The following is an 11,294-nucleotide window of genomic DNA, read 5'->3' as shown; positions in this document are numbered from 1 at the left end:
GAACTGATCAAGGCTTCTTTTTAATTGAGAGCTTATTTGTGAGAGTCAATATTCCATCTTTCACATGAGGTTATTTTCAGTCAGTAAGGTTTAATGCAAGTAGAAAACCGCTTTGGATGCGTTTCTTGGTAATATCTAACATGAGCTTTCAATTTGTTGGCCTTTAAAAGGTCCAGTGTGAAACATTAAGGAGGATCTACTGGCAGAAATTGAATATAATATGCATAACAATGTTTTCATTAGTGTATAATCACCTGAATATAAGAACTGTTTTTGTTACCTTAGAATGATCTGTTTTTATCTACAGACAGAGTGGGTCACCTTCCATGGAGTCTGGCAAGTTGAACTACCATGTTTCTACAGTAGCCCAGAGAGGACAAACCCTGGCTCTAGATGGGGGCCTTTGTGTTTTTTGTGCGTTTTGTAGCCACCATAGTTTCTCCTTCGCACTTGGAAGGTGAGGGTGAAGTAGGGAGTTGCGTTCTGCAATTACATTGCTAGATGGCACTAAATTCTACACACTGGACCTTTAATTGAAGCTATAAAGGTAATGTCACATAAGACTCAGCGAGCAGTGAGGATTCAGTACCTGAGGGCGGTGGTTGCTCTAGGAGGGGACGAGAGGACGGCGATGGTCTGGGAGCGCTGTTCACCGAAGCCCTGGCTTTTGCTGGGCGACACCTGAAGAAGGCAGATTGTGATTATAAGAACTAAAATGGAATCGTGTCTGCTTGGTGTTCCACGTGCATTAAAGGTTCCTCACCGAGTTCCCAGTGAAAGTGACGGGCGGTGACTGCCAGGAGATGCTAAAGCTGGAGCTGTTGGTGGGAGTGAAGCTGGTAGAGGCTGAGCCGGCCGAGTTACTGTTGCTGGACGGGATGGACACTGGAGCCGTGGCCTGAGGGCAGAGGTCAAAGGTCAAAATAGCAGTATTGGCAAAATGGAAGAATGTATGTTGAGTATTTCTGCTTCCCCTCCCCAAAGAATTTTTCATTCTCGAAGCCCCGACCACGCTTGGTTTGCTTCGGTTTGAAGCACTTTGTGTTTCACTTTTTACTTTCAATAAGAACGGTTTTTGTTTTGTTTTCTATTATCGGTGTGGCTGAAAAGAAAGCTTGTGCAGTAGTATCTAGAGCTGTGTCAAGGCCTTTCATTTTAATTAATTTAAACAATAGACGTCACTCTAAAATAATTTAGCTCCTTGCAATTCCTTAGACAAATGTTTTAACACAAGTGAGCGCCTCCAAATTGCTCCCGTCATTCACAAATGGTAATGTTTGGTTGCACTAAATGTCTAAAGATTTTGAGAGCCGCTTTAGGTGTCTCAATTAAACACTAATAACTTCTATTACCGGTAAAACATGGAGCTATACACACGTAGCTGTCACATTCAGACTCACAGATTAATATGACAGATATCTTGGTTAGAATTGATTTAGTGTGTCATTATTCCGTCTACAATTACTTGTTCAAACCCACTGCTGTGTGTCGATATACCACAACTGTTAGCACAGCTGCTAACGGGAGCGAGGGACCAGAAGTCGCTGTGACATCATTAGTTTTTTTGTAAACACTGCGATACATAATCAGGATAATGAGGACCCTGATAGTAGTGTGTGAGAGAAAATATGTGCATTTTGTGTGTGGCCTGATAAGTGTGTTGTGGTGTGTATATTGATCCACAGAGTGCATCGATCCCTGTATCCTCATGTTGAGTATGACTGAGTGTGCTGTACGTTGCATTAACCTGGTAGGCGTGGTCCGTGTGGATGAGGTAGAGTGCGCTAGGCGCAGAGCGGCTGAGCGGGGTGGTGCCGCCAGCGTGAGGCTCCTTGGGGTCAGAAGATTGCGGAGGTCTGTGGGAGTCCGGCAGCTGGCTGAGAGAAGGGAGAGGAGAGGGGGGAGGAGGAGGGGGAGAGAGGACGGACGGGGACACGGGGGACAGGCTGCTCAGCCCGTCGGCCACCGAGTCCGTGTTGAGCTTGATCTCCGTGTAGTAGAAATCCTCCTCGCCGTCGCTGCAGTCCGAGTCACAGTTACGCCTAAAAACATAAGAAAATATTTAGAGGGAAATAAGGACGAATTTCCATAAGAATGCTGGTTTTCTACATGTACGATGTAAAGCAAAACGTGTCAATGCAATTACACACAACCGCCATCCCCTCTTCAACATTAACGTCACTCCTCCGACCAACAAAACACTGTCACCTGCAGTTAATCAGTGTAATACAGAGCGGCCTCAGTTTAATTGAATGTGTGATATCATTGTTCTCCACTTGGCTCATTTTCCTTTCACCTGTCACCTCCTCGCTCGCACCCAGAGCAGGAAGTGTTAACGTGGTGATAATTCATCAGCTGTTAATCTGCTGCTTTGGCAACAAAGCTGATTGAGCGGTGAGAGTGGAAGTGTCACAGATGTTTTGGAGGTTTTGAGTGGACTGTAGCTATGGTATGCAGTGTGTGGGGTTGTGTGTGTGTGTGTGTGTGTGTGTGTTTTGGTGACTTACCCCAGGTGGATGGTACGGATGTGTCTCTGGATGCCAGCAGCTGTACTCAGCACCTTGCCACAGTTCTTCCACAGGCATTTGAACATCACCTTCATGGAGTTCTGTGAGAAACACACAAAGTCAGAAAACACAGGATATCACAAATGGTTCCATGTTGACAGAAAGACGTATGGTTATTTTAGGTGTTAGACTGATGCTCTCATGTACCCACAGAGCAAACGACAAGAAATCACAACCAACCAGATTTCTCACTTTGGAGGACGTGACCTTTCTTATATGACACCATCATCACTGACACCACAAAAGGGTGCAGTAAACACCCAGGGCTGTTGTCTCATAATATATGCATAAAACTCACTCATTCAATTAATCTCTAAACTACAGAAGGTTAGAAACATCTGGTACTTCCCCCAGGGTTGATCAACTATACAAAATCACGTCTTCCTCATTATCAGGCAGGTAGGAGAATGTTGACTGCATAACTTATAGTACAAGCATATGAATTGCTCAATGTAACTGATGCTTTGTCTCAAGAGTCAGTTTAGGATTTAGTTTGAATTAATTGAATAAAAACTGTTTCTCACTATGCTGAAACTCTGAGCTCTCTGAACAACCCTTAAATGCAACACACATCAATTGCATTGTGGAGCTTTCATTTGATGTGAATGGGAATTTGAGCACACAACAGATGTGTCATGCAGACAGAAGAAGCTTGTGAGGTACAGCAGACGGGACGTGCCGGCCTCAGGAACAAAAATGATGCAGATTTTCACCGGGAAACTGGACATTGATATATCCTGAGGAGTTTTCTTTTTTAAAGTACTTTTTAATATACTTTGTTTCTGTTTTTGAGAGCACAGTAGAAAGTTGACAACAACTGAAGAGACAAAATCGAGATGAAATAGAACCAAAAAATGGTTGTTCTTCTACTAATAAATGTAAATCAGGTCATGTTACTAACTCTGTCAAACTTCACTTTAGTAAAAAGTGAATATTCACTGTACACTGACAACAAAGGAATTAAACAACTTCACGCTACACACTCCTTCATCTTTGTTATAGTTTGAACGCGCGCACACACTCAGCTTTACTGTAACAACACACATTTATCTCAGAGCCGAGTGAGGCTGAATAACAGTAAGATTTTCTCTGGTTGTGAGTTAGTGAGGCTCCTGTATCTTTTATCCGTCGACTGTAATTATACCACTGGCCTCCTAGAGAGACTGCACATTGTTTTTCACAGAGAGAAAAACCCTGTGAGCTTTCTCCCTGCCCTCCTGCTTCCCCGCTCGGAGCCATTATAAACTGTTTTATAGGCCTGTCTATCAAGCTATTGTTGAGGGGGCTGATTTAATTTTGACAACATGTTGTTTTTTTTAATTTTCCTCCTCCTTTCAGAAACGCACGCACACACAACAATCATCTGTCCCCCGTGCATTGTTTTGTCTTTGGGTAACAAAAGCCTGTTCGGTGTGTTAGTGAGTGTGTGTTATTCCCTTTAAAGGAAGCATTTCACGGTTAATTAAATGGTGAGCTCCAAATGGTATTGTCTTGCCAAGAGAGAAGCGAGAGGACCAGAGGAGAGTGTAGATAATTTCATGTGAAACCTTGGCATCGCACATATAGCACGTGTGTGTGTGTTTATGTAAGTCAACTGCATTGTTATCCAGGCTATTAGAGAATTTGTTTTTGTCTCCATCCCTGCTCCATTCTCTCGTTCTCCTTCCTGTAAGCCCCCCTTTGAATCTTCATCCATCACCATCCTCTGGGTTTCTCTTTCCCACTAAATCTCTCTCCCTCTCCATGCCCTTCTTTGTGATAAGTCCCCAATTAATACAGTGTGGCATGCTCACGTAGAGCTCACCCAAGAGTCTTTATCGATTTTTTAGAGGAGACATGAAGCCGGCAGGATCTTTATGTTTGCTGTGGCGGGTATTAAAATCATTACTGGCGTTGTGGAATGGATGGATGTGAAGGCTGAGAAGTAATTATGAAGGGCAAATGTCTGGGGAGGATAGACACATATAGAGAGACAGGAGAAAGTGGTAGAGCTAGAGAGGAAGTGGGGAAGAAAGGGAGAGAGGGTGAGAGGGAGTGAGAAAGGACGGATAGATGATGCTGACAGTGAACGACAAACCAGCTAGTAGGAGTGCCAATGGGGGAGAGATAAAGAGAGGGAGAGCAAAGCAATATACATCTAAAAAAAAATAATGAGTGACACTGAGCTGTAGATGTGATGAGCTGTCAGTGGTGTGTGGAAATGAGAGCAGCCGAAATGATGAGTGAGAAAGGAAGGGTGTGTGTGTGTGTGTGTGTGTTGTGGTCATAACATCTGGGCAGACAAAACTACCACTGGGGCAAAAGGATGAGTGTCCTTTCCTGTCACATTTTCATCTCTGCCAATAAGTCAGTCAGATTCTAAATTACATCCATAACCTCAGCAGTTAATATATCACAGTGTGTTCAACCAGCTTGTGAATATCTGATAGCACATCAAAGACAAGCTCCTGACCCTTTTCTTATCGAGCAATGCACCTGTTATCAGGAGAACTGCTGCCATTTACTTTTAAAGCCTTTAGACAGATCCACACTGAAATAAAAGAAAAGTACTGTTGAGACCATCTGGGGGCACATAAGGTCATGATCATTTTTACTTTACTTTTACTAGAAAGTGTGAGGAATGAGGTGGTAACTGGACAATTTAGTTGGGACTTGCAGCTGGAGAGAAAATGGCCTTTAAAATAACTCTTTTAAGGTTCATTATTCTGAAAACTACTTCAAATAAAATAGCTTAATCTGAAAATGCAACTGTATTTTTCACATCCCTCTGAGTAATTATTTAAATCTATTTTTAGGTTTGAACATTATAAAGTTTTTATTGTCAATAAATGATCACACTGGGATCACTATAAATAATATATAAATATATAAATCAATCAAAACAGCCAACCCCATTTCTTCCCTTATTGGAACCTAATCTTTGACACTCACTGTGTATGTTACTATGACACAATCCAATTCAGCCATCTTACTAATCAAGGGTTAGATTGATTCTGTGTATTTTTGTTTGTTTGGTGAATATTTGGATACACGTGTCCTGTTTTAGTTATTTTATGACAAAATAAAAAAACATCCTAAAATAGTCATTTGATTGGCGTCTCAGTGCTGCAGCGCAGGAATGATCTGGTTTACCTAGTTAATGGGTAGCATTTAAAACCATAATTAAATCACTCTTTGTGCTAATTCAGCTGTCTGTGAACAGAAACAGAGTATGTAAATGAGAACTGAAGTTCAGCTACATTAAAGACATGACAAGTGATCATGAAGAGCAGGAGGTTTAACCAGCTGAGTTTTAGTGGAGTAAATGACCCTGTACCACCTATAACCAGATGATGGTTGTTGTGAACAATGTTGATGTTTGCCAACCAAAAGAGGATGAAGAATGAGAAACTGTTGTTTTCTTACTGCCCGCAGAACTGGCCTTTCATTGTGGACTACAGTATTCACCTTGCGCTTGCGAGGGATGGGCTCATCGAAGAGCAGGCTGCTTCCATCCTGCTCGTCCAGGCTGGGGTCTTCAGGCCCCGCAGGGCCGGGTCCCACACCGCCCAGACTGGGCACACGGAAGGGCTTGAAGCTGTCAGCCGAGAGTGGCGGGGAAGGTGTAGAAGGGTTGGACTGGTCACTGGGGGCAGACCAGCTCCAGTAGCCCCCTGAAGAGCTGTTGCTGGACGGGGTGAAGGGGCCAGCTGAGCCGTTGTCCTTCCACGAACCACTCAGACCTTCTAAGGAGATAGAGGTGAGAAGAAAGGAGAGATGTGGAGGGGAAAAATGGAGAACATGAGGGAAAGGAAGGGGAAGCGATGAAGAAAGGTAAAGCATTAGAGTAAACCTTGAAAAAAAATCCAACTTATTCATAGTCATATAAATATATTTATGGATGATACAAACAGAACAAAACATCTCTGTGTTCCTCTGTCAATAAGGGAAGATCAAGACACTCAATTAAGTTCAGACAACTGTATTTGCACTTCACACAAAAGAGCCTCAGATGCACTACCGTTGACTGTGACACGAGAAAATAAAGGTTACTTTCTTGTTCCGTGACTCCCCTGAGACACTTCCAAGGTCTTGTTTTTTTAGATCAAAGAAACATTTCTTTTGAATATCAGCTACAAAAGGCATTTCACTTTGTGAAGGTTGAGGCTGGGGAAAACTTTAGTGTGTGTACATGAGTGTGTATGAGAAATTATATGTGTGTGACAAAGAGTGAGTCAGAAAGTTAAGAGCAGACCTAGTTTGTTTGGTTTAGTAAAGCTGCTACTTGGTGGGGTGTCTCGCTTCTTTCTTTACTCACAATAAGAAAGCTGCTCTAATATGCATTTGGTTTTATGGTACAGAAAAGCAAATATTATGATTGAAGAAGTGCTAATACTATCAAGATAAGAAAATTCCATTGTATATGGCAAATTATGAGTCATATGAATGTCATGGCGTTAGGCTCGACTAGAAGCTCAGCACACTGTGAATGAACCTACTATGTGTACTGATGTAAATGCACATTGCATGATCTCCAACATGTGTACATGGGTGTGACGTCTGTATGACTTTATTACGATAAATCTATACAGTTGGTATTTAAACCCCACTTTGTGCATGTGTGCATGATGTATGTGATGTACGTTTAACATCTGAGCGCATGTGTGTGTGACTGTGATAGACACGTGCATGGTGGTTGGAAGGTTGGCTGCAAATGGGCAGTCAGTTGGTTGCACTGATGATCTAAGTGGTTGCATGTGATCGCAGTTGCGGGGGCACTTTGGATTTCCGCCACTGTGACGAGTGGCAGAGATCCAGACTCATTGTGCTTTTCTGTGGATTTGCAGAAGTCATTGATGACAGAATCCTAAAGCACAGCCGGTGGCAGTAATGTATCAACCTAAGCGTCCATATGCATTGACAAGATAACAGCTGCAAGGGGATGAAAAGTCAGCGCACAGCACAACATATAAATTACAGGTTACAGATTATAGATGGGCATGTGCAACTGATGGATGAATGTATTTGTTGAATCTTACTGTCAGAACCCAGTGTGTCAAAAGGACATACCCACTTAATCAGTTGTTTAATAGTTATGATACTCACCGTTGACTTTGACAGGTGGACTCCTGACCAGCGGGCTGGTGGAGAGGCTTGTCAGCACCATGGCAGCCGTCACTTTGTCCATATCCACTTCCTCCTCTGACCGTCTGTGAACACACAACAGAAAAAAAGGATCATTTTACTGAACTGTTCCCTATATATTATTACACAGTTGGACATGAAGTGTGCGTAGCCCAAAAACACATTGTCTTTTCATTTCCCTCGCCAGATGTTCTCAGACATAAATCAGGCTTTCAGATCTGAAACTCACTCATCTTTGCATTCTGCTGCAATGTCCGACACATAAGCAGCTAATAACATGGAAGTTTAGGTTTTTTTGTCCTTTGTGGGCGACTGATGCAATCACCCAAACACCTTAGGAAAAAGTCAACTGTTAACAGCTGAAATGCTACTGTACAAAATAAAAATGAATGTAAAACTAAACTATACAGATGAAGGTCCTGTATTCAATCCATAAAGCCTGTGATATCAACATGAACACTGCACTGTACACACACTAGCCAATCCCTATGGCAGACTGTAACCACAAACAACACATATATTTGTCTCTTCTAATTGGCGCACAGCAAACACACACTAGGAGACAGGTAACTTAATCCTCTCGGCTGTATTCCTCAGAGAGGCAATCCCTGTGATCAAAGAGATGTCAATAGCTTTGTTACTGACAGTATAGCTATGGTACATGCTCACTATTACGTAACAAGCAGTCTGTGTGTGTGTTTTGTTCCTGAGCAAGCAAGACTTTGATGTGAGTTTGGAAGTCAAATGATCAAAGTCAGTTCTATTACAATGATGAAATCTCCTGCTGCTTTGGAAAAAAATCCAATCAGCCATCACTAAGTTCTCACAGCCACTGAGATCAAATGGTAGTGTTTATACTGCATCTTAATTGGTATGTTGGCAGCAAGGCAACAATCTGTTGAAATAAATAACCCATCTTGTACTTTCCTAATACCTGTCAAACAAAACAAAGAAAGCCCACTTAATAGTTTAGAGTAGAGGGCAGAGGATTGTACAAGTTATGCAAAAACTGTCAGATGATGCAACATGTATTCTCCTCTGTCAGCACTTACTGTATCTACACTGGTTATATCAGCACATCCTTTCTCTTACCTGATCATGGCACATTTCAATTAGATCCTTAAAATCAAGAACTATTTACTCAGTGACAGTGTGTTATTCAAGACTCCCATCTCTTAAGATGTGTTCTGACTTTTGTGATGAAATGATTAGTGTCAAAAAAGTTAAAGAGAAGATGCAGATCAGATGAACAGATGGTTCACCTAGTTCAAACTGAGGCAAAGACTCAGTTGCTGGTAGTGAAAATGTTTTAACCTGTATGACTCCATGAGCAAAACAGAGAGACAACAGGGAATATAAGATCATTTTAAACTGAATTCACCTCAGATTAAAGATGTGGGGCTGAATCTACCTAATAACAGTGATTACCATATTCAATGACATTCAGCTTCAATCTAGTTTAATAAAAAACAATAAAACAATGCAACAGCCAGAAAAATGGCCAGGAAATTAAGCACAATGGCTGTGATCACTACACACAATGTATCTGTTGTAATATTGAGTTCCTCAGTCATGCTGCAGTATATGTCAGGTGTTAACATCCCACTGTAAAGCATGATGGGAGACTGAAAAGAACAGGAGACATGTAGTGACTTTCACTGCCTCTTTAAAAGGGGAACCAATTTACATCCTCACAGGACATGACCCAAAGAATACTGTACAACCAAAACCCAACTGTGGCGAGGTTTAAGAACAACAGTGTTGAGTGGCCCAGTCAAAAGCCCAGACATGACTCCTGATGTTTATTTTTAGAATGGCTTTAAGACACAGATGGTCTCCTTCCAAGTTCACCGAGCTTAAGCAAATCTAGAAAAAAGAAAGTCCCAAAATCCAGATGTGCGAAGCTAACACAGATGTGTTTAAGATGACTTAGAGGACTCAAAACTGCCCAAACTTACTCCACAAAGTACTGACAGAATGAGACATTTCTGACTCTATAAAGGACACATTTTTAAATAATTACATTTTCTTTGTCAAAAACGTACTGAAGTATGAATTATGGATCATGTTTAACCAACTTTGTATCTAGCCATGTCTATGTGTTGGTCCCAAGAGTAATCCTTTTCCATAATGAGTAACAAAGCCTGTGAAGAATACAGCACAGGTAAGCAGAGCAGCTTTGTTCAGTTGTATTGTGAACACTTTTTAATTGGATTTTTATTTGTTTTACCGGAGCTCTTACAAGGAATTACTACTAAATATTTTATATACATGCTTTACACTTTTCTCTCCAACTCATTATTTTCTTTCAGTGAAAATGTTTGTTTGCGCTGCAATGAGTAATTGACAGAGCTTCATGCCAAGTCACAACCAAACCAACCTGCCTGTCACAAAATGAGGTGATGCTTCACTGTTTGTATGCGGATGATGAGACAATATTCATTACAGATTTGTTTATCTGTGGTCTTTATGGGTGAAGAAACTAGCTAATGTTGACAGTGTTTTCATTTCATGGATGCCTGATCTTTCTGTGCACCTCCACACAAACTTTAGATGGTGTTGTTGACCGTAGTGCAGCTGTGTGTTTCTCCAGATTCATTCAGCCAGGCCTTATTTATGTCAGTTAGTGCCTAGTGACGGTCTACAAGTTAAAGAAGAGCAAGAGGGGATTTCCAACTTTTTGTTTTTCTGATGGGGAACACACTTTTGGAGAATTTTTAAATTATTTTTAGGTTGTAGCAGTTTCACAAAACTGAACCAGAACACAAATCAGCCGCATTAGTTAAAAATGTAAGTTGTATTTATAAACTTGAGCTTTTCCAGTTAATTTGGTTTTCTATACATTATTGAAAAAAGACTGACCCCCTACGCCCCGTCAAAAAAACAACATAGCAATAGATAACAAATAAAGAGTTGACTTATTGACTATTTTCATAATTTTAATTAATCTATAATAGAATGGTGATCTAATACACACTAGACAACAGAAATATTACTAGACCGTGGATATTAAAATAACAAAACATTCATATTATAATATAGTAACAGTAAGTAATAGAGGAGCACTGTAACTTTGCATTATAGGTAAAGTCCTAAATGTTAGAATCTTGCTATCAATAATTTCCTTGTGAATAACTATACAGTTTCAATGTAAATGTGAGTGCTCTTAATTTACAGGCAAAATGGAGAGATTGGGTTACCCTGTGAGAAGAGAAAAGAAGGGAAGAGAAGCGAAACGAAGGGGAGAGCAGGAGCTAACAAAGAAAGAGCCTCAGCCTCCATTAGCTGATGTCTAATTTATTACCCTTTCCACTGTTGAATATGATGTCATTACAGCCTCCACATAAATCAAGAAATGAAGCCGTGCACACAACTGCCACTTTTACCCATAACCCCCCAGCCTATGTTGCCGTAAAACCACTTCCTGGTCACCTTGGGAGGCCATCATGTGACTGTAGATATTATCTCCACAGCAATGGTGACAGACAATAATTACTGGATGCTTTGTCTATCTTGAAATATGAAAGAGTAAATCTCAGAAAAACACATTAGGGGGACTAATAATTAAGATGTGATGTATGAGTGGGAGAGAAAAACAGAGCG

At 41.1% G+C, this 11,294-nt stretch overlaps 1 protein-coding gene across 2 annotated transcripts in view; it reads right to left on the bottom strand.

Annotated features, from left to right (window-relative positions):
* Nucleotides 1-11,294, bottom strand: part of znf704 (zinc finger protein 704) — a gene marked incomplete at its 5' end in the record, with an annotated part of 41,669 nt that overhangs the window by 2,298 nt on the left and 28,077 nt on the right. Inside the window, 6 exon segments of one of the 2 annotated variants that reach the window (XM_035681375.1) lie at nucleotides 590-681; nucleotides 764-898; nucleotides 1,748-2,042; nucleotides 2,508-2,608; nucleotides 6,015-6,292; nucleotides 7,653-7,756. In XM_035681375.1, the coding sequence (XP_035537268.1) occupies nucleotides 590-681; nucleotides 764-898; nucleotides 1,748-2,042; nucleotides 2,508-2,608; nucleotides 6,015-6,292; nucleotides 7,653-7,756 (1,005 nt within the window). 2 annotated transcript variants of the gene reach the window in all.

The sequence above is a fragment of the Morone saxatilis genome, unplaced genomic scaffold (genome assembly GCF_004916995.1).
Source record: "Morone saxatilis isolate NCDOM2014 unplaced genomic scaffold, NCSU_SB_2.0 Contig9, whole genome shotgun sequence".
In the NCBI taxonomy this organism is placed as follows: domain Eukaryota; kingdom Metazoa; phylum Chordata; class Actinopteri; family Moronidae; genus Morone; species Morone saxatilis.
This window is presented reverse-complemented; position numbering and strand designations above follow the sequence as displayed.